The 24,912-nt window shown below is 39.3% G+C and overlaps 1 protein-coding gene across 2 annotated transcripts in view; it reads left to right on the top strand.

Moving 5' to 3' along the window:
- The window catches only part of LOC136866262 (uncharacterized), a 445,701-nt gene that overhangs the window by 324,919 nt on the left and 95,870 nt on the right, over positions 1–24,912 (top strand). For both annotated transcript variants that reach the window (XM_067143066.2, XM_067143067.2), the window contains one exon: positions 4,186–4,529. In XM_067143066.2, coding sequence (XP_066999167.2) covers positions 4,186–4,529 — 344 coding nt within the window. The remainder of the gene's footprint in view (positions 1–4,185; positions 4,530–24,912) is intronic.

Raw genomic sequence — 24,912 nt, 5'->3', positions numbered from 1 at the left:
ATGTATTTAAGAGACAAGTTCGTTATTCCTTAGAGTGTGTGTGGGGTTTTCCTATTTGCCAATAACTACTAGCTTCAATTTGTGTTTGCCTTTTGAATTTACTCAGAAAAGAACAGTTAGCCTTTCTCTACTAGGCTGTCCAGTAGCAAGCACTATGGTTCCAGAAGCTAAAGTTTGTGTCAGCATGCCCTTCCAGTGCAGTCCAGTTTCATCAGCATTGTAAGGGTGGGTTTCCATTTGAGATTAACTAGGAGAGTAACTTTCGATATTCGCTCTCAGGTTGTTGTCCATTTGAGAGTTAATTTCGGCCCGAATAACTATCGAGAGTACCCGGTGAGTCCCTCGCGAAGATAGCTTTCACGAGTTCTCGTCACACCCTGTCCATTTGTGCACCTGTAGAGAGTGGAGAGTAGTCGAAATGTCATCACACTACTACTGACAAGTTGCAGCAGCTGTGATTATTCTCTGGAAAAGAAGAAAAAATCTACTTTGGTAATTGTCATCTGTCTCGCTACCACTTTTTCTGTTTTTCATTTTTTCAGTTCTTCAGGTACCTTAAACAATAAAGAACATACATTATTGATTAATTTAAATATTGTATATATATATATATATATATATTGTATTATATACTTGTTCTTATAATAACCAGGCTACAATTATTATATTTATTTGCATGCAAATTGATGTAATTATAATAAAATATAAACTAACAATTTACTCTTAATTCAACTTTATTAAACCATATTATCTGGTTCCTTAAGTTGTGAATCTTCCTTTGAACTTAAGCTCGGGAATACGAAAACTTCTCTCCTATTTTCTCTAAAGTTGTTCTTCACTCTGTTACGGCAATCGGTACATTTCATATTCCACAAAATTTCTGGACTTTCATACATTTCAATTAACAGTTTTGTTTCCTCCGGTGACCAATGTTTAGTCATCTTGAAATTAAAAATAGAACCAATCTCTCAACAGCTTCGCCACAATTCAAACACAATTCGTATCTGGAGAGCTAATCTCTGAGAGGGCTGAGGAGCACGTGTTGTCTAGCAAGCAAGTTGAGACACGTTAGCTCTTGGAGAGTTGCGAGTGAATTTCCGTTCATTGCTCTCGGCACTGTGTCCATTGGCGAGTAACTGCTATCGAGAGGTTCTCGCCAGTATTTACTGTCAAGTGTACGGGCACCTTAAGTCTATTGCAGGAGAAAATTATGCTGCTCTATGTAACTGTAGAATTCATACAGTACTTCTGCCTGTTTTTTTATATAGTGGCTGAACTCTGTACAGCTAATCCACACCTGGATAATTGGGAGTTGGCTGTATTACCCCATTTTTTCACCATGCATCTTGGTTAGCACTAAGTTTCTCACCCTGAACAGCAGTTTTTCAAATCCCATAGCAATATTTAAATTGAGTCGGTCGTCCCATTGAAGCATGAAATTTTTCTTCAATCTCCAGATTTTCATGGCACTACCCTGCTTTCTCTATTAACATTGAACCTGATGTGGGAACTCCTGTATCTTCTGCTAGAGCAAGTGCAGTGCTTCATCTAGTTTTACATAAGTTAAAGTTCTCAAGCACTTCGCTGTGGCAGTCCGGGTTGGCTGTCAGCTTTGATTGCAGACTTTTAACAGCTATTCTTTATTTTTATTTCTCTTACTGTTTGTATACCTGTCCCATAATCCCAAAAGTTTCACTGAAGATTCGCCCTTTTCTAACTTGTCTATAACTTTTAATTTCTCTTTGATAGTTAAAAAACATTTGCGTCTATATCTCGTCTTCCTAGCACATGTAAACCATCTGTAACTTTATCAGCAACAAGTAATTTGGTACAGGTTAACACTCATTGTCAGTGATTCATTTTAGAGACTATTGTTGACATCTGTCTACGGCTAGAAAAGTACGATCACAATGCATTCCTCCTAGCTATGTTTAAGAGTATGCTTTCACTTCATATCAACAAAGACCAAGAATTCTAAAGGGGACCGTCCCAGAAGGAAACTTTAATCTTTTCCTGTTATTATTGGCTTTAAGGACATTGGAAATTATCTACATTTAGCTCCTTGAGAAATGGTTTAGCAAAGATATACTCAGGAAATCAGCCACAGACATGTTACCAAGGTTAGAGTCACAGCATTCACCTGAAGATAAAAGGGGAAACAACGGAAAATATTTCAGGTACGACCGACGGTGAGAATGGTAACCGTAGCATCTTGCGGCGGTAAAACAAGTTGCATGCACAATGAAAACATTCATTCTAATTACAACAGAATACAGTACTTCAGGCTTTTTATTTTATTTTATTTTTATAGTGGCTGAACTATGTACAGATAATCCACACTTGGATAATCAGGAGTTTGCTGTATTACCCCATTTTTTCATCATGACTGCACCTCAACCAACATCATTCTCCTTCAAACCATCTAGATTGACCTGTCAACTTTCATTCTTTCTAAATGGCTATGTAATCAGCTTATTAAAGTCTCTTAGCAACAATCTTTCTATCCCCATTCACTCTATTGTCCATACTTAAAATGCTACTCCTAAAATATTTATGCCCTTCTCCTTTAGGGATGCCATGATTGAACATCATTTCATGTTCAGATCCAAGAAAGTGGCTAGCCTTTGTATTAGATAACTGCTCCTATTTGTCATTCTTTCAATCCAGTCTACTAGAGGCATTTAGGTAGACAACTTTCACAGTATTTGTCCTCTCTGCTCCACTTTAAAGGACAAAATATTTTTTAAATTAGACAAGTTGAAATTCAGGAAGGGACAGAGATAATGATATAAATATTGCCATATTGCATATATACTTTATTGTATTAAAAATGTGTTCTGTTCAGTATCTCTTACTGCTACAGAAAATTTTGGATCAGTGTTGTCTTTTCTTCCTTGTGCATGTGTTATCAACAGGACTTCATTTAGTTTAATTACACCATCTGTATTAAAAGAACTGTTTGTTGAGGATCGGTATCAATTTAAAATTCTGCAATTTATGGGAGATACCTTTCTTTATAATGGTGTAATCTGTCATATTCATTGGAGGATTGGAAGAGTGCTTTAAAGGACAAAATATTTTTTAAATTAGACAAGTTGAAATTCAGGAAGGGACAGAGATAATGATATAAATATTGCCATATTGCATATATACTTTATTGTATTAAAAATGTGTTCTGTTCAGTATCTCTTACTGAACAGAATTATATTTACGTCTAAACACTAATAAAGCAAATAATTGATTTGTATTTCCAAATTTTTTTATTATTTGCCACTGATGGGATATGAATCTGTTGTGTAGCCCTCAGAAAGTCCTTTACTTCTTTGCTTTTATGTAAGAAATTAAGGTAGTTATTACTGTCTCTTACTAGCATATATCATCATTACTCTCTCCAAGAGTGTGAATGGACTGAATGTCTGTGATTGGCTGGCTTTTAACGTAAGTTTAGATAGATGTCACTTAATTGATCACTAGTCTAACAAGACTTCTCAATAATTGAATATCTGAAGTAAAGTGCATTCAGCATTCTTTCACCTGCTGCTGAAAGTTTTCAGAGATGCCTCCATACCAGAAATTTGCTGTGAAATTGGTTCAAGGTGCGTAAATCTACTGATGCTAGCATCTTAGTTGTTAAGTAGCAGCTTTGAACATTAAATGTGTCAGAGTTATATCCCAAGAGTTACGCACAGAACAGTTAGTAGAGTATAGTAGTGTACAAGGTTCATTTTTGTTATCATAAAGTATATACTGACTGGCTGATGTACACAATGTGTTAACCTGCTCACCTTCTACACTCCGGATGCAAATTATCCCAGAATATTTTTTATGTTTAAGAGTCCTTAAATGAGAGAGAGACTTGTTCGGTAAGTTTTCTGGCAAGTTAAAGAAGGGCAGAATCATGCCTCTTCAGTATCTCATGAGACTGATGGCAGTTAAAGGGACATAAAACCCACTATCATCATATTTATTTGTGTTACAAGCCCATTTCATAAAAATGTGAACATATTCTCAATAACTGCTAAGTATACATAATTTTTATATTTTGAGTGGATCGTCATTGTAGTCAATTTAAATCTTGTTAGACTGGAGATTATTTATTAACTTCTCTCTACAACGGGCTTCCCCATGGATTAGTTACTGTTTATTATATGGGGTCTTCTTTTCTTTCTCCATGTATGGCGATAGGACCTACAAGAGATATTACTATCGCAATGTGTCAAGCGGTGAGACGCAATGGGAATATCCCTCGCAGCCAGAAGGAGATGTGATGGAACTGTGCACCACTCCACCACCACCACCACCACCTCCTCCACCTCCGCTGCCGTCATCGCCACCGCCGCCACCTCCACCACCATCACCACCTCTTCCACCTTCAATCACAGAGGACGAGTCTCCAAAGACACCACCTACGCCTCCACCTCCGCAGATATCACGTCCTTCTCCATCTAAATCTTCTAAGAAAAAGCGAAGGAAGAGAACTGAAGGAGAAGTTACATCAACAAGTTCTGACAGTACAAGAGATACTGCAGGTCAGTGACATATTATTTAATTTTCTGTATTATCTTTCTTGCATTAAGGTAGTCTTTTAGCTCTTCATCAAGACATCACAGTCCCTTTGTTTGTATTCCACAGAAATTTGTCCATCCAAGTACATATAATAGATTTCAAATTTTGTTGAACTTAGTTTCCTTCCTTCCTTCCTTCCTTCCTTCCTTCCTTCCTTCCTTCCTTCCTTCCTTCCTTCCTTCCTTCCTTCCTTTTTTTTTTCTTGTGCTGATTGTCTATATGATAAAGGGGTTCTAATATTAAGAAACAGTAAAAATAGTTCACCAATATTATAATTTATTAAACTATCACAGTATTATACACTACTGGAAATATCACCCCCCCTCATGCCAGAACCACGAATTTGCATTTTAACTTTTCAGAAAAACACGCCTTTCAAGTTCAAGGTAAATTTAAAATTCAATATTATGTATTAGCAGCCTTTTTGTGTTGTGGGTCACATTAGATAAAATGGAAACTGTGGAAGTTAATTTGCTTAATTAACCCCCCCCCCCCCCCCCCTCTTTCTTTTCTTCACATATGTGTTTTTGTTTTATAACAAACATTGGGTTCATACAATGAAAGATGTCTGATTTAATTGGATTTTTATTTTTAGGAACAGGAGATTAAATTGTATAGATTATCGAAAGAATGTACTTCTAGAAAATTAAAAAAGTAAATATTAATATTGCTGTTTTTTCACTTTAGAGTTCCAGTCATTTGTATACCTTTTGCTTCAAGAGTTCCATGCTTTTTAAGGCCTATTTCAAGCCATTTTTAGGAATAATTATGAACACATTTGAAAATCCATACCTTATTTTGAAAGGATGAGGATTAGGGATGATTTAGCAAGTTAGTAAACACCAATATTTATATATGTTTATTTGAAGAAATATCAAATTATGGTCAGAAAAAATCTGTGTAAAACGCACAGAGCCAAATTTACACATAGTTAGCTTTTGTGTGATACAATGAAACATTCTGGCAAACGGAGTGGCATTTTGCAATCAGGGCACCACCAACTAGTTTCCTTTCTGCTTGATTTGCCAGTAGAATAACCTACCTACTGTACATAAGCTACCAGTATTACCTGGGTCATATTTCCCTTCAGGTAATAAAACAACTTTCCTTCAGAATCAGAATTATCAGTCACTTCATTGATGGTATTGTCAATTACAGTATGATTTAGAGAAAATCATGGGACTCGCAGCAAATTTTATGAATAGGAGAACATCACAACAAGAACACGCTTCGAGCATAAACGACTCGACTTCTAATTAGGTTTTGTTAATGTAGAAGCCATTTCTTTTCAGTTTAAACTCAGTTAATCTATAACTGTTGCGTTCTTAGGTCTGTCAAAACTAAATTATGATTTTTATTTTTTTATTTTTTTAATATATCTGAAAAAGGAAACATTTCACAACAGATTCATCATCATGATCATCCTCCTTTCCCCTTATCCAGCTCCTGCTGGGTCGGGGCATTTATGGCACTTCCACCTTCCTCTCTCCTCCCACCATTCCTGTTTATTAAATCAATCCACCTTGTTATTGGTCTCCTTCTCGCTCTCCTTCCCTGGAACTTCATCTCCATCTGTATTTGTATTCTTTCCTCCTCCATTCTCTTTACATGTCCATACCATCTTGGTATACTACTATCAATTCTCTCATTTAGGTTTTTCATTCCGACCTCCTTTCTCACATTTTCAGTTCTCAATCTGTCTTTTGTATCATACTTCTTAATGCAGTTCATTTCACTGGCTGGAATTCTACTCTCCTCCCTACTTGCCATTGCCAGGTCTCGGCTGCATATGTCAATATTGGTGTGCAATACATTTTGTACATTCTCTCTTTACACTTCCTTGCTACTTCCTTATTCCAGACAAGGTTTCTTCACTCTGGTAGAATGGATTTCCTTGTTGAACCCTCTTGCTAATCTCCATGTCCAGCATTGTATTCTGCATTATTTCACTCCCTAGGGATTTGAAATTGTCAGCAATTTCAAGGCTTTGACCACCACCTTTCACAATGCCTTTCCCTTGTCTTTCTGCTCTTGATATCACCATGGACTTGATTTCCTCTGTGCTGATTTTCATACCATACTTTTCAATTTTCTTGTTCACTGCATCAAATTGTTCTTGTACTTCTTTACTGTTTGTTCTCCAGACCACAATATCGTCTGCAAGTAGTAAACTTCATAACCCTGTTCCCATATGTACCCATTGTCTCCTTTACAGTTTCGTCCATAACAATTAGAAACAAAAGAGGTGACAGGACACTCCCGTGTCTTAGCCCAGTTTCATTTCTAAACTATTCTTTCTTTCCAACTGGAATATGTATGCCGCTGATGCAGTCATCGTAAATTGCTTGCACTATTTCTACAGTTCGTGTACCCAGTCTCTTGTTGACAATGGCTTCCCAAACCTTCTCCCTGGAAACGCTATTGTATGTCTTTATTAGGTCTATGAATGTCATGACCAGATCCTTTTCATATTTCCAACTCTTACCATTAATTGCCTGGTGCTGAAGATTGGGTCCGCTGTAGATCTTTCACTTCTAAAGCCATACTATTCCTCTTGCAATTCTCCTCCTACCTTTCTTTCTCCTCTCTAATTATTTTACAGTATTTTTGTGATAAGGGGGATATTCCTCTATATTTCTCTATGTATCACAAACTTTCTGTTCCCCTTCTTAAAGATTGGTGTTGTTATTATTCCCATTCCCCAGGCTTCTGGTACATGTTTCTGGCTCCATTTGCACTTTAACAACCCACAACAGATTATACCTGAAAAATTAATTTGTTTCTTCTCTGGGCATAAGATGTGGAATGTTTACTTTCTGAGATATTTTCTAAAAAGGTTATTTTATCATAAATTAGGTTCGATAGATTGAAGAACCTAACAATAATAGATTCTAATAAGGTGATTCAAAGAACTCCTCATTCACATGGTTTCTTCTTTTGTCTAATAATTCTGTAAGTGATCAACAGATAGAGACGACAATTAACAACACCAAAGAAAAATGATCAGTGAACATTTCGGTGGTAACTCAATCGCCAGTTGTGAACATATAAGCAAACTTAAACACAACAAATATATCCTGGAACTATGCTCGGACATAGAACTTGTGAGCATTTCACGCTGCCCAAGCCCAGCCTCAGGCATTGAACTCAGTGTGTTAAAACTCCTTGAGTTTTGTTACATTTGTGATTTCAGCATTTTAATTTTATCTTCCTTTTAAACATTGAACATTAAATTTTGAAACTATCAATATAACACGATAATGCTTTTGCACAAATGACAACAAATATTGTTTAATCAAACCAATTTATCACTCGTCAGTCCTCAGTAATATGCATGATGATCGCATGGAATTTTCAATCAAAACTTTTTTTTTTTTAAAGACAGCTCTCATGGCAGTCTCCATCAAATATTGAAGGAATTTCTCCTGAGATTTCTCTTGACATTTGTAAGAATGTACAGTGTGACTTGTTGCTGATTCAAAAGGTACGTATGGGTCTCGATAATTGGAAGCCAAAAATGAACAGAATGAAGCTATACTGAAAGTCAACTCAAGAGCTTAGGAAAAGTATCCTTCCGCATGTGAGCATATCCCCTGTTCCCCTTTCCGTCTCCGTTCTCCATCTCCGCCACAACCAGCTTATTATTAACGTCGTACGTCTATCTGACAAGTACTTCATTCTCAAATAGTGAAGCATCAAAAGAAATTGCGTCCTTTCACACAGTTGTACTTTGATTATGTACCAAACCTATTTATTCCTTTATTGACCATGTAAAACCTACAGATTACTGACGAATACCAAGGCAAGAGAAGCAAGGTTTATTTTTACTTCATTATGCAATTTGTGTGAGGCACATAGGGACTTGCAACATAAGTACGGTATATGATTCCGCTCTTGTGCAACAACTGTCAGTGGCAGTTTCTCACAGTTCAACAAGCTGAAAACCCACCTATGACTGGGATTGCAAAACACAGTGTTTCCAGGAATGTTGTAAATACTGTGGTCTCTTCATTCGTAAGGTAAAATCGAACTCTTGATCCTCTCATGACAACATTTCTGCAGATAGAGGGCAGTTACAGAAATGAAGTACAAATTATTATCATTATTATTAATATTTCGAGTATGCTAAGGATCCTATACCCATTCCGTGTTAAGGCCCTTCCTGTTTTACTTAAGGCGAGTGCATAGTTCGAACTGAGCTGACACATAGGCCTACTGACGAACAGTCAAACGAACAAACCTTTTCTGTCACATAAATCTGGCATTCAGCTTAGCTGAGTTATGTTTTGTTTCACTTTCCTTATCGCCTTGATTGCTTGTTTACATAATTCAGATACTTTTTAAAACCAAATTTTCAGCAACTTCGGGGGGGGGACACACATATCGTCAGAAACACTCACAACATATATAAACAAAAACAGGCCAGCATATAAGTTATGGTACCACAAGAAAACCTACGAATTCCTTTAAATTCCGCGCGAGCCGTGTAAACACTGTACGTAGGAACGCCAGTCAGCTGCGCGTTTTTTTCACCACTTCTTCCACAGTCCACAGCGGATTCTCATCTCGAAGGCTACTGTAAACATTCATAACAATTTGTTTAGATATCCTACTTAATCCCTCCCCCCCATTTTTATTAGCTTTAAAGTATTTCACTTGTGACTCAAGGGTCACAGTATCACCCATGTGTTGCTCACTCATGTTAAATAATTATTTATTTTGCTACATACACCACCAAGAACAATAACTATGTGCAGCCATCTACGTATGAAATGTAGGAGTTGGTAACTAATCCGAATAATGAACTTGTGAAATATTTTCCATATTTTTACAGCACAAAAATTTTTAATAGGTCAAGTCAGTTCACCAGAATATCTTAACTATTTACCACTGTGGAAGCCTCTTCATTGACCAGAAGTCTAACTAACATCAAAGTGACCGCTTAGGTCTTGAGTTGACTGTCAGTATAGTCATCAGTAGACCAAATGCACAGAATGGAAGTGCAATTTTTGTTAAACCAGACCTTCAGAAACTGTCAGCTAACATGACTTCAGAAGACAACATTAACTGTTGAAATCCAGTTGTGCACAGTTGCATCACTATACAAACCTCCAAGTGCAGAGTTTAGTTTTCAGCTAACAGTCAGCTTTCAATCACAGCATATAAGACTGGTTATGGATGAGTTCAACTGCCACAATATATCCTGGGGTTATGGGCAAACAGATAAAACTGGAGAAAACCTTGAGAACTGAGTTGAACAGATGGGACTGAAACTAATACATGATACAAAGATGTCTCCTTCCTTCAGCAGTGGAAGATGGTAACATGGTTATAACCCAGATAATACTTTCGTAAGTGAACAAATTGCTCCTCACCAGGTAATAAAGAAGGGGGTGTTGAAGAACCACTTCCATGTACACATCATCGAGCCATAATATGTGCGGTAGAATAGGTGAGAAGCCTGAGATTTGTCAAGTACCAAAGGCAATTTAATTTCAGTAAAGCACAGATGCAAGTAATTCACACTCAACTTTTAAACAGGAAGTTCTGAAAATTGACCCTGTTCCATTGACACTAGCCCAAGTCAAGGCTTGGAAGTGGGAGGCCTCGCCCATACATGCTAGAGAGGCATCCATGGTTCCTCCACATGGGTGATACTGTGGTTAAGGTGAAGTGGGGCTGGTGACTGAGATGAAGACTCACTGCGAGGTGCTGGAACCAACACATCACTTTGCTCTACGTAGCCTTGATGAGCCACGGGTTGGGAAAGGGGCGATCCCAACCTAGGGGGAAAGTCATGGCTATGAACTCAGTCATGATAATGCCAAGAGGAGACCACGTGAGTAGGCCTACTGAAGGGGGAACAAACCTGGCTAGGTTCGGGTCAGGGGCAGACCGCTGGATGGACGACTGAGGGGTGTGGTCTCTGCTACGGAGAGCCTGTCTGGCTGTATGCCTCACCGTAGATGGTGAGAACGACGCTCAGGACCCTCGAAGGGACAAAAACCCTATGATTGATTGAAATATGGATGCTTATAATGAACCAATTTCAAAAACTTCAACATCAAGGGAAGCCATGGAAGCTCCAGTAGAGCAGATCCAGGAACAACGTAAGATGAAAAAATGGAGACAGAAGTACCGATTGGACAGGCTGTCGTCGACTCAAAACAAGAAATGGCAACAGAAGCTACAGTAGAGTGGACTGCTACTACAAGCAAACCAGGAACGTCTGTAGAGACAGAACTGAAGATTTCTGCATCGAAAATCAACAGATTTCATATCGACAGACTACCTCGCAACAGTGCATGTTACAAGGAAAGGAAGAGAGCGAGGAAGGAAGCCAAAATAGCGGTTGGTACTTGGACAGAGAAGAAGCCAAGGAACAGGGATCGGCGAGAGGCTATCCCTCCGACAACGCCCAAAAGGCCAAGGTCGGGGGATAGTGCGCTATCAAGTTTGGATACAAAACCACCCGCCAAGAAACAGAAAGAAGAGACGGTCATGTCCTTTCCGGAAAGACTAACTTTAATCAAGGTAGCAATAATACCTAAAACCTTTCCAGACGGGAAACTGGAGGAGGAAAACGTGAAGGAATTTTCATCTGCTCTGATAGCAGAAATGAAACCGCTGTCGGACGGATGCCTTCCAGGCTTCCTCGAGTCTCCAAGGCTGGAAAGTGGAGCAATGGTACTGATCTGTGCAAATCCAAAAACTAAAAGCTGGCTGGAACAGACAGTGGCCAATTGCAACCCTTGGAAAGGGGAGAATTTGGAGGTGGCAGAAGCCAAGAATACTACGAAGGTCATCACCAAGTTTCCTCCTCCATTTGACAAGATGAAGGTTGATGATGTGCTTGTCAGGATACATCAGCATGACACCAAACTTCCGACGAAAGAGTGGCGAGTGCTGAATGCAACAACTACTGATGACACATGAAAGACAATTGTTTTGGCCCTTAATGGAAGAGATTTTGAAGAGCTCAAGAAGAGAGGCCTTAAGGCCAAGCTTGGACTTGGGCAGATCAAATTTCAAGTAATTAAGAAAAAAACAAAACCTAGCATTGGCGCGGATGGTACTGAAAGTTCTACAGGCCAACCTCCGTCAGGAAGTTCAAGTCCAAGGCTATTGATGTGGCTCTTATACAAGAGCCATGGGTATTTAAGGGCAGAGTAGCAGGACTGGCAGAATCTGGAAGTAAGCTAATGTACGATACTGCATCAAATATGCCTAGAACATGTTTATTTGTGAGCAGAAAACTAAAATGCTTTCTGTTGCAGGAACATTCAAAGGACTTAGTGGCAGCCAAGATAAAACTTGGAAATTGGGAAGGTCCCAGAGAAATAACCATAGGCTCTGCATACCTCCCATATGACTCAACTAATCTGTATCCATCAGAAGTAGTTGAGAATGTAATTTGCAATGCAAAGAGGAAAGGCGAACACCTAGTCCTTGAAGCAGATGCAAATTCACACCACATGGCATGGGGCAGCACGAACTGCAATGCTAGACGTGAGTCTTTACTAGAGTTTATTATTGGAACTGAGTTGACTATACTAAACCTAGAAAACAAGCCTACATATATAAATAAACAGCGTAGGGAGGTAGTAGACATTACACTAAGCACTTCGCACATTGCAAACTTTATTAAAGAATGGAAGGTGCTGGAGGAACAATCATTGGCAGACCACCAGCACATCCAATTTGCAATAGATGTGAGACTATGTGGGATTGAGATGTACAGAGACCCAAAAGGAACTGGGATAGATACAGAGAAATTCTAGGGAAGGCTGTACAAAAATTTCCAACTAAAATGAGAGGACATAAAAAATTAGATGAGGCGGTGGAACTATTAGAAGAGGCCATTATAGACTCATTCCATGACATCTGTCCTCTCAAAGAAAAGAAAAACACCAAAAAAGTAAAGCGGTGGAACAACAAACTAGCCAAATGAAAAAAAAGAGGTTAGGATGTTGTATAGAATATCATCTAGAAATTGTATGTGGGACGTATATCATAGGAAACTCATTGAGTATTACCCAGAGATACGGAAAGCAAAAAGAAAATCTTGGAGACTCTTCTATGAGAAAGTGGAATCAAACACTGAAACAGCAAGGCTCCAGAAGGTTCTTAAAGCAACCCATATAAATCAGGGGGGGACACTGGCGAAACCAGATGGGTCGTTTACTCAGGCGGGAAAGGACACGCTGGAGATACTAATGGCTTGTCACTTCCCGGAGGCTGAGGAGATGACAAAGGAAGAAAGAGTTGGAACAGAGACCAGAGCTTGAAGAGCAGACCGGAACTGTGCCAGCAGAATAATAAAACACAACCATGTAAAATGGGCAATCGACACGTTTCACCTGATAAAGGCTCCAGGGCCAGATGAAATACTTCCGATACTCCTACAGGAAGGACGGGAGATACTCATCAGTGCCCTGATGAACCTCTTCAGAGCTAGTCTAGCTTTAGGGTACGTGCTGAAATCATGGTCTGAAGCTAAAGCAGTATTCATACCTAAACCTGGAAGGGCAAACTATACCCAAGCCAAAGCATACAGACCATTATGTTTAACCTCCTTCATGCTGAAAGCAATGGGGAAAATTCTGGATAAATATATCAGAAGAACGGTGCAACTGAACTCAACGTTTAAATCTAAGAATTTCATTTTTGTCCGTATTGAACTGAGAATGGAAGATAGGAAACTTAAAAGGGTCCACCTTTTCAATACAAATAAATGTTATAGTTTATTTACAACATATATTTACACTTGGAACTAGTTTCGACGCTGTTTGGCGTCATCTTCAACCAAAATGTGGGAAATAGGCTAGCATGTAGACATTTATATTACATAAGGTGTTACATCAGTGTGAATAAATGAGGGAACATGAAGACGCAAAATACAATGTCAGTTTCAAAGTGGTCATGAAGGGTGAGTCAAAATTGTATAAACATGAGATAACATAATCACTTAAACAATAAACATATAAACATATAAACTGTAACAAAACCATGCGGAAGTGCGAGATGATCGGTATTGGAGATTCAAATTATTTCAATGGAAGAGTGTCTGAGTGGACCCTTTTAAGTTTCCTATCTTCCTGAACTCAACGTTACATGAAAATCAGTTTGGATATAGACCTGGCAGATCCACTGAAGTAGCACTCCACCAGTTGGTTTGTAAACTAAAGGAAAGCCTAGAATATAAAGAAATTGCACTGGCAGCATTTCTAGATATAGAAGGAGCCTTCAGCAATACAACCTATGACTCTACGATCAAAGCATTGGAAAAGAGCAAGGCGAGTAAAACCGTCGTCAAATGGATTAAATCCATGTTAGACAGAAGGAAGATAAGAAGCAACCCTGTTTGATGAAACGCTGATGGTTAGGGCTACCTGAGGCTGTGCTCAAGGAGGAGTTCTTTCGCCTCTGCTGTGGAACCTCGTGGTGAACAAAATCATAGCTGTGCTCAACGAACAGGGTTTCTATACGCAAGGTTACGCATATGACCTAGTGATTGTGGTACGAGGTAAGATGATGAGTGTTATCCAGGACCTCGTGCAAAGATCACTCAACCTTGTGGAGAACTGGTGTCGGGAAGAACTATCAGTCAACCTGAACGAGATAACTCTGGTCCCTTTTACAAGAAGGAGAAAATTAGAGGGAAAGAGATCACTGAAGCTATTTGGGCAAGATATATGTATGGAAGAACAGGCACTGCACCTAGGTATGGTGTTAGATAAAAATCTAATCTGGAATCCACATATAGAAAGGAACATAACCTGGGCCAAGAACTTGCTGTATGCATGTAAAAGAGCCGCTCGGAAGACATGGGGCCTAAGACCATCAATGGTAATGTGGATATACACAATGATCATTTAGACCATTGATGGCCTATGCTGCAATCATCTGGTGGCAGAAAGTAAGTCAGGGAAAAGTCAGCAGTAGATTGGATAACCTACAGAGAATGGCATGCATAGTCATAACTGGGGCTATGAGAACTACGCCGACAGAAGCCTTGAATACTTTCTAGATCTCCCATCACTATGCAATTTCATAAAAGAACAGGCTAGAATGAGTTCATATAGATTGGCACAATCAGAGTGCTGGAATGCACAAAGATCCAATCTAAGACACTGTGTAATTAACAGAGGAAGTTCTACTAATGCCTTCTGATCATATGATACCAAAATACAACTTCAAAAAACCATTCAACACCCAGATAATAAAAAAAAGAAGACTGGGATATCAACAAATAGAATACTGAAAAAGAAGATATGGTGTGGTGGACTGATGGCTCAAAGACTGTGAATGGCACAGGAGGAGGAATCAATGGGGGAAGACCTCAGGAATAATTCAGATGAGCCTGGGCAGACACACTACAGTCTTTCAAGCTGAAATGTTATCTATCACAACATGTCTGGAAGAAAATCTGAAAATGAAGTATAGGAATAAGAACATTTTCATTTTTATGGACAGCCAAAGGGCCATTAAGGCACTAAAGGCAGTCCGAATAATATCCAGAATTGTCTGGTATTGCCACTCGCTTCTCCTGAAGCTCTCAAAGTACAACATTGTCAAAATAATATGGGTACCAGGGCATGCAGGTATAGAAGGAAATGAAAAGGCAGATAAACTGACCAGAAAAGGGGCAGAAACACATTTTTTAGGCCCAGAACCTGTATGTGGGATTTCCTATGGACAAGGCCGATACTACATAGGAAAAGGGGTACAAAAAAACAAATGGAAAACTGGAAAAATACTCCAGGATGCAGGCTTGCAAAGGAACTGATAAAAGGACCGAACACGAAGCATACTAAAGAACTGTTGAAACTCAGCAGAGAAAATATAAGATGGTTAGTAGAACTGTTGACAGGACACTGCCATCTGTGAAAAAACACCTACATAGATTTGGAGTAATAAGAAACAACATATGTAGGAAATGCATTGAAGCAGAGGAATCAGCTGAACACATACTTTTCAATTGTGAGGTACTAGGTAGAAACAGACTCTCCACTCTAGGACTACCAGGTGAAGACGGAGAGAAAATCCAAGAAGACCCAATAAGAACAACCTGCAGCTTTGTGAAGGGAGCAGGTATATCTAGGTGGGAATGAAAGAAAAACATGATAGCAAAAGATCTTAGAGGTCGACGCTAATTAGGAACTAATATTTAGAGGCCCCATGAAGAAAATAATAAGAAGACGATCCTGTTCCAGAGAACTGTGATCGTTTTGTGGAAGCAGTCCAGGATGTTTCACACAAGCACATTCCTAGGGTCAGCTGAACGTCCTACATCCCACATTTGGATAAAAACTCAAAAGGTGCATTTTTACAAACATGAAAACTTTTTGAGGAGGATCCCTTCTCCAAAGAAACAATCCAGACTAGTGAAGATCTGAAGCAACTTCCAGGGGATAAAAATGGTGTAGTCTTCTTAGTGTCTCTGCTGTATATGAAACAGAATAGCCCTAAGCTTGGAAACTCCTGAAACATTTTAACAATGACCCAGCAAGTGCTCCTCCTTGGTAGATTCAAAGTAATTCCTGGCCAAATGTCTCATCAGCCACTGTTGAATGGAGAAACCTCTTGGTACTCCTTTATCTGTAGCAGAATTGGAGATAGTCATGGAGGCAATTACATATAATAAAGCTGCAGGAGTAGATGACCTGCAAATAGAACAGATAAAAATATTACAGGCATTGTACGAGGGCTATGCCGAAAGTTTTTAGCAGAGTGTGAGAAAAAAAATTTATTTACGAAACAACAATTACAACTTTTCAAAATGCTCTCCGTTAGCATGTATACATTTTCCTATTCTCTGAAACCATTTAGAAAACATTTCAGTCCAAGCTTCTTTTGGGGTGTCACTTAGTGCACTCTCGTACGCTGCAATGGCCTCTTCATCTGATGAAAACCACTGCCCACGTATTTTTTCCTTGGTCTTAGGGAACAGAAAGAAGTCACATGGGGCCAGGTCAGGTGAACAGGGGGGGGAGATGAGGTAACACTCGCACTTTTTCCCTTTCCAAAAAGTCCATTGTTCTGGCAGCCGTGTGTGCAGATGCATTGTCGTGATGCAGCAGAAGGTGCCCACTCTTGGACTTTGGGTGCTGTGACCTCCAAGTGGTGAGGACTTTGGGAAGACAGTCATTCACATACCATTCAGCATTGACTGTACGACGTGTGTCCAAGGTCACAGAGGTAAGATGCCCCATTTTCATAAACAAAGTTGCCACCATCTTCTTTCCGGAGCTCCAACTTCATCGAACTTTTGTGGGTGGTTACTCCCCTGGAAAGCACCACACAAAAGACTGTCTCTTCGTTTCAGTGTCATAATGGTAGACCCATGTTTCATCACCTGTGATGATATTGTAGGTGTCTTCGGACTGCACTCCATTGAATTTTCTAGCATGAAATGACACCAGTCCACTCTCTCCTCCTTTTGGCTTTCTGTCAGGGAATGTGGCACTCAACGGGCACATCTCTTGGTAAGGCCTAAATAATCGTGAACGATGGTCTGCGCTGCTCTTGACCAAATACTTAAGGTCCTTTCAATGTCACAAAATGTAAGATGTGGATCTGCTTTGATCATTTCCCTCACAGTCTGTTGCTGGGCGCCCGGGACGAGGTTCATCTTCAATTGACTGCCGACCCCTGGAAAACTCACGAAACCAATTTCCAACTGTGACTCTAGAAGGGGCAGCCTCACCATAAATGCGCAGCAAAGAAGGATGGCATTCTTCGACGCTTAATTTCTTTTTTATAATCATAAAAAATTCATTGCTCGAAAATCGTGGCGCGACAGATCCATCTTGCACAGTGTCTGACTCAGCACTGCCTGTGCTTTCTTCCCTCGCTGTAGAGGAACTACCGCTAGGAGGGGTTGCGCGCACATGTTCCAAGGTCGAAAAATATCACTCTTTCATATTAAAATAATCCCATTGTCCTCAGAATTACCGTTTGCGTGCTGCTAAAAACTTTCGGCATAACCTTTGTACAAAGGAGTGGGTTTTAAATTGAGTGAACTCGTGTATTTCAAGGCAACATCCCAAAGATGTAGCAGAAAGCAAAAGTTGTAGCACCACTGAGAACTGGAAAATAATCTACAGACCCAAGAAACTCTTGGCCAGTATCACTTTGTCAGATTTACAGAGTGCTAGATAGAATGATTCTCAGTCAAATATTGAAGTTTGTCAACCAAGCGGTCAAACAACAGTCATGTTTCTGTCCAGAAACATCGTACTGTGATCAAGTACTCAATCTCTTACAATACATCAAAGATGGCTATGTGGCCGATGACCTTCGATGTTAGGCCCCTTAAAACACCAAGCATCATCAAAGATGGCTATGAAACTGTGCAGACCAGAGGTGTAGCCTTTAATGACCTTACTGCAGGTTAAGACACTTGTTTGACCTGGTAATGGATGCGACTAGTAAGGGATGTGCAGAGGAGAGCACATTGGAGTATGATGTTTGCAGATATCATTCTGTGTGAAGAGTCCAGGGATAAGAGTGAAGGAAGGGTTTGGAGGAAAGGGATATGAGGATCAATAGAACAAAATCGGAGTAAATGGCAGTGAAAGGTGAAAGGTCAAGAAGTATGTCCACAAAAAACCAGTACGAGACATTAAGCTCTGTATCTGGTATCTAATATTGCAAAAGATGGTTAGAGTTAGAAATACAACACACAATACTGTGCCCAGGATGAACTGGAGGAAGATAAATGGGATGCTAAGTGACAAGAGTGTGAGCTGTAGAATGAAGGGTAAAATATATCAAGCAGTAGTTAGACCGGCAATGTTGTATAGTTCAGAGACATAGGAAATTATAAGGGACCATGAGAAGAAACTGGAAGTTGTTGTAATGAAGATGCTGATGTGGATCACTGGAGTAATAAGGATAGACTGAATAAGGAATGAATTCATCAGACAGACAGTGAAGGTGGAACCAATGAGCAGGAAGATTGCAGAATCGAGACTAAGTTTGTTTAGACATGTAGAACGACAGAATGGCGTTACATGAGATCAGAAAATAGAAAGGAGGTGGGGAAAAGACTATACATAGTGTGTTTGATACAGCTATTAATTCAAGAACAGGGGAAGACCTAAAATGAGATGGGAAAACAAGATGAAAGAGGATTTCAGAGAGAGGTTGGAGAAGGAAGGACCCTAAGATAGAAAGGGATGGCAGAAAAGAATCAAAGAAATGCCAGCCCTTTGTAGAGATGAAGAAAAAGAAAACTGTAGCCTATGACAGAGTCAACCATAGGAAGTTCATTAGAAAGACTGTATACACAATTACAAAAGGTTACCACATACTGCAGCTCATCCAGTGTTTACTACAGAATAGATACAGAAAACTCTCATTAATTCAAAGTTGTTGGGACGCTGAAATCAGACTTCGAATTATGTGATTTTGAATTAACTGCCGCTAACTGGAAATTCAGAAATGCCAACTCCTGCTGCATCACAAAATATTCTTCCTTGAACTTTTTATGCCAAGCAAACACGCATGTCCTTGACAGTGTTCGATCACCGAACTGTGAAGTCAATCTCTGGCAAATTTCTGCCGCTGTAACTCCTTCACGAGCAAGAAATTTTACAATTATGCATTGTGCAGTGGAAAGGTGCACCTGTTGCTCCGACATCATGAAAGTTATTGATGAAATGGCGGGAAATATCTAATAGCACGCTTTCCCTACTCCTAACGGTCCTGCCTAAGCATAGCAGAAGCGCGGGACCAGTCCTACCAGCTGTTGATATTCAAGAACAAAAATCCTGTTTATATTTGATCGACCTTCGTACATGTCACTTTCAACACTACACCATTCCGACTCAATATAGTTCATATTTATGCACTAATATCTCTTGCTGATGAAGACAATGTAGAGAAATTCTGTGACAATGATGTGGTGAACAACATACCAAGCAGTGAAATAACAGTAGTTCTTGTCGATTTCAATGCAAAAAATGGCACAAATATAACTGATGTTGAATTCAGAAATATCATCAGCAAATACGGTATTTAATGAAAGAAATTACAGAGGAGAAAGACCAGTTTTGTATGGAACATCACTTATGTGTAACAAATACTCTTTTTCAACACTATATTTGAAGGTTATACACGTGACGTTTTCCTGGTGATCTTATGGGAATCGAATAGATTTCATATTGGTCAAAACCCAATGGAGATCTTCGGTCATTAATGCCAAAACCTATCCAGGAGCTGACTGTTAAACAGATCATCAGCTGCTATTTGTGACCTTTAAACTATGATTCAGGAACATGCATCATATGCAGTGCCAGAGAAAGATACTCATGAAGACAGTCTGAAGAAATTTGGAGTAGGAATACAATTCTTCTTTTAAAACATAAAAAGAGACTCAAATACAGACACAGAGTTCACATGGGAAGTCCTCAGCAATAATATAGTGAAACTGAGATAAAGTTTTCTTCCACAACATTGAGTCATCCGTAATGCTAGATCAGTGGTCACACATGGCAGATAATAGAACAGTGGAAACAGCTGAAAAGGTCTCGGTTATACAGTCGGCAAAGGTATGCTGAACTGTGCCATGAAATTCAACGAAATTGTCAAGAGAAACATAAATACACAACTAGCTTTTGTGAAGAAATTGAGGCACACACCAATCATAACAAAACTCGTGACCTTCAGCATAAAGTTAAGCTATTATCGAATACATTTAAACTCGGAAAGTGTTCAATAGAAGTTGCCATTGGTAGTAAATCCACAACTTTTGAATATATTAAACAAATGGAAAGAATATTGTAAGGACCTCTACAAGGGAGAAACAGCACAATCAAGCATGATCCTGTGGCATGGATTTGAAACAGAACCAGACATTCTGCCTCAAGATAAAACGTGCAGTTGCATCATTGAGACTGGGTAAGGCACTTGGTTCAGATGGCATAGCAGCTGAGCTGCTAAAAGAAACAGGCGACATAGGTATGCAGATAATAAGACATTTGCAACAAGGTTTAGAGACATGGCATTTGGCCAGTTGACTGGATAGCATCCATTTTTGTCCCTATGCACAAGAAGGGTTCCACAGCCAAATGTGACAACTACAGAAACTCAGCCCTCATTTCACATGTGAAGTAAGATCCTGTTGTATACAATATTTTTAGAGAGGCTTCAAGCTTTACTTGCTTTACTGATTCCCTCTTGAACAATCTGGATTTGTCTGAGGTAAAGGCACAAGAGAATAGATGTTAAAACATCCATCAGTTGATTGGAAAAAAAAAAAGCAGAGAATTTAAACTTAGTCTCATCATCTGCTGTTTAGACTATTGGAAGGCCTTCAACTGTGTTCAGTGGGAGAAAATGTGGCAAGTTTTGTTGGGAATGGGTGTTCCTGTGCATCTGGTTTGGCTGATACGGAATTTATATTAAGCCAACTCAGCTGCAGTTAAAATAAATGGCAAACTGTCTGGAAATTTCAAGATTCAGAAAGGTCTCCAGCAGGGCTGTGCACTGTCACCTGCGCTCTTTAATATCTATGGCAAGTACATAATGAGAGCTGCGCTTGAGGAATGAAATGCCAGATTTCCTGTTGGTGGTAAGAAAATATTCAACCTCCATTATGTAGACAATTTTTCAATCAGTGCTAGTGATGAGAAGGAAATAGCAGAGCTCATTTCTGTACAAGATATTAAAATCATTCTGTATTGACGGTTTTCACTTTACAAAGGAAATTTAATATGTCCTCTTATTAAATACATATACAGTACATCTCCATCATTAGATGGAGTAATAATAGTCTTACATGTTTCAACTCGTTTGAGCCATCTTCAGGGAATTTTTTTTTTTACATAATTGATGCTAAAAAAATGTTAAAACATAATGAAGGGAAGAATGAAAACAAACGAGACATGATGGAATTAAAACAATAAGTGATTATGGCAAGGTTATGGACCTCTTAGTCTAAAATGTGCAGTGTGTTACAATTATGAGGACAAATTCACTGCGCTAAAATTTAAAATGACAGTTTGTCTTTGTTGAGTCACAATCACAAATAGTCAAGTGGGCAGCAAAAAAATTGAGAAACTATGTTTGAGATGAATACAAATATGCATGTGACACATAGTAGAAACCGCCAATGAAGTTCAAATCTGTAGAGGCCCCCTGTGGGTGGGGGACGCAGACAAAGAATACACCCATGGTATCCCCTGCTTATCGTAAGGGGCGACCAAAGGACGATCAAATTAGAACCATGATACTACTTGTAATTAGTACCACCACGCAGTGAGCACCATGGGTCACTTTTAGTTACGCGTAGTATTAAGTGTCTAGTGTCAGACCTAAGACGAAACGCTGGTTGATAGAGCAAACGCTTGAAAAGCCTTACATCTGATATGTTTTTAGTACCACTATGTTAGGTACACAATAGGTTTGTGATTAGTCGCGACAGTGTGTGCTCAGCATGCATTTTACAATACCTGTGATTCGTACCACTACATGAGCGATACCATGGTTCTGCCTTGCCTATGATTAGTACCCACTATGTGAGGAACACCACGGGATAGTGCGAGTCCCTCTGGTTAGTCCACTAATGTGAAGAACACCATAGGTTTGCATTAACATTAAAAATTAAATAATTGAAGTTCAATTATTTAATTTTTAATGTTAATAATTTCAATACGGAACAATGAAATTTTTATCTTTAAATAGGTTTGCATTGCCCGTAAATAGCAACACAATGTGTGAAACACCATAGGTCCGTGTTACATTTTCGCATTACGTTACCTGTGATTAGTACCATAATGTGGAATACCGAGAGTCTATGCTACTTTTGATTAGTACCGCAACGTGACAAATGCCATGGTTCTACTTTGCTAGCAGTAAGTACCATTATGAGGTGCCGACGACTACAAGCATCATCGATTCAGTATTGTGCTTTAGAAGCAGTCCCGTGGTCAGTAATACTATTGTTTAACGCTAGTTTCTGGGAATGTGGGGCATTGCGGGTCGGATCCACTGATTGTTTTAACTTCATATCCATCCATTCATTCTTTGTCGTCACGTTTTTAATTCTGGTTAGTGAAGGATTATTGATTTTTAATTGTCCTTACATTTCATCTCATTTTGTGCCATTAAGGGCCGATGACCTAGATGTTAGGTCCCTTTAAACAACAAGCATCATCATCATCATCATCATCAAATCTGTAATGGAAAAAATGATTTTATATGAGAAACTTGGGCTAATAAGTAAGAAATAAGTGTGAAGAAAACTAAATTTACTTATTAAATAGTTGCCTTCTCGAATGGCCTGACCTTCTCACATTTAGCGGTCACGTTCTCACTGCTCGTGTCTATTGTTGGCTCAGCTGTGTTTGCGAGAATGGGAGGAGTGAAGGAAGAAGGGGAGGGAGGTGTTGAGCTGGAGGGGAGAGGGGGGAGAGGAGTGGTGTTGAGTTGGAGAGATGGAGGCGGAGTTTGTCTTTAGTATAGAAGTGCTGACAAATATATGGAATGAATGATTCAAGAGCTCATTTCTTGTGTCAAAAATGTTGGTGCTGTAACGGGATTACAAATTAAGGTAAACGAGACCAAAATAATGATTGTTGATTGAGCCAAGAAATTAGCCAGCAAAATATTCTCAGGAATTTGGGGAACGCCTCAAAAATAGTTTACCTTGTTTTATTCATTTCCAGTTCAGGTAGCGCTTGAGATTAAGAGAAGAACGGCTATGGCCAGAAATGTAATGACAGATTTGTCTCATTTATGGCTGGATCGCTCTATCTTGTTACCACCGTAAATGATAGTAGTATCCAGATTGGTATTTTCAGTTTTCCTCTGTGAAGCTGAGATGAGGATCTTTCATGTTACAGACCTGAAGAAAATAGATTATTTTGAAATGTGGTCTGGCAGAGTGTGTTACGCATACCTTGGACAGCATTCTGCACCAATGATTCCATTATAAACCAGCTCAACCTCAGAATCACATTATCACCAATATGTAAACAAAGAGTTTTACTATTCTATGGACACACTATGCAACGTGGAAATGACAGCATAGAAAAACTTATCATTCTTGGAAATGTTCCCAGCAAGAGGGATCGTGGATGAGTTCCCACTCATTGGTCAAACTTTATCAAGAGTATAACTGGTTTGAACATCTTTGGGGCAGCACATCACTGACCAATAGCCTCCTAGGTGATCATGATCCTCAGAATTGAGGGTACTATGTGAGAGAGAGAGAGAGAGAGAGAGAGAGAGAGAGAGAGAGAGAGAGAGAGATATTGTGTCTCCACCCCTGCCGTTCTTTTTCATGTAAAACATTAACTAGCTAATGTATGTTTATGTTCAGTAATTTCATGTCCTGGATATGTAAAATAAATCAATCAATTTGTCACGCATGGCACTTTCGTGATTCTGTTAATTTATATTAACAAATTATTGGCGCTTAGAATAATGTTATAAGACACCTTTTGGCAAATAGGGTTTTTGCTGGAAAAATATCATATTGGATACCTTGTTTTGTGTCTTACTATCTTCATGCAAATATATGCACTAATAGTTTGAAGCCTATAGCACTTTCATTTTATTGTCGTGTACAGTAATATGCAAAAACATATGTATAATAATATGTTATTGCCGGGCTGAGTGGCTCAGACGGTTGAGGTGATGGCCTTCCGACCCCAACTTGGCAGGTTCGATCCTGGCTCAGTCCAGTGGTTGATAGATTTACTGGTATGTAAAAGAACTCCTGTGGGATTAAATTCTGGCACCTGGGCTTCTCTGAAAACGGTAAAAGTAGTTAGTGCGACGTGGTGTTACATCACACTAACTATTTGTATGGTTTAATGTTATTAATTTAATGTCCCACTAACTACTTGTACGGTTTTTGGAGACACCGAGGTGTGATTTCTATGTCTCATGGGAGTTCTTTTATGTACTGGTAAATCTTTCGACACAGGGCTAATGTATTGGAGCACCTTCATATATCACCGGACTAAGCCGGGATTGAATCTGCCATCTAGAGCTCCGAAAGCCAGCACCAGAACCGTTAGAGCCATTCAGCTCAACAATATACATATAAAATAGCCTACCTAGTGGCCCTAATTGTTCAGGCGTCAAATCTATATGGTCTGGCACTAGTCAGCCGGTTCGAATCCCGTTGGTGAAAAGATCTTTCACCATCAGAATGTTGGCCCGCAGGGTGTGAGAGGTGGTGGCATACTGCCAACCCTTCCGATTTACCCGGAAACTTTCCTTTTTTTAATTCATCTTCCGATTTTCTGATTTACTACTTCCTATTTTTGACCAATATAACCTCCAGTACGGTCAATAATCTTCCCCATGCATAAAGGATAAATTGTTATG

The sequence above is a fragment of the Anabrus simplex genome, chromosome 3 (assembly GCF_040414725.1).
Source record: "Anabrus simplex isolate iqAnaSimp1 chromosome 3, ASM4041472v1, whole genome shotgun sequence".
Classification (NCBI taxonomy): domain Eukaryota; kingdom Metazoa; phylum Arthropoda; class Insecta; order Orthoptera; family Tettigoniidae; genus Anabrus; species Anabrus simplex.
The sequence above is the reverse complement of the archived record's forward strand: the minus strand, read 5'-3'. Positions and strand labels throughout refer to the sequence as shown.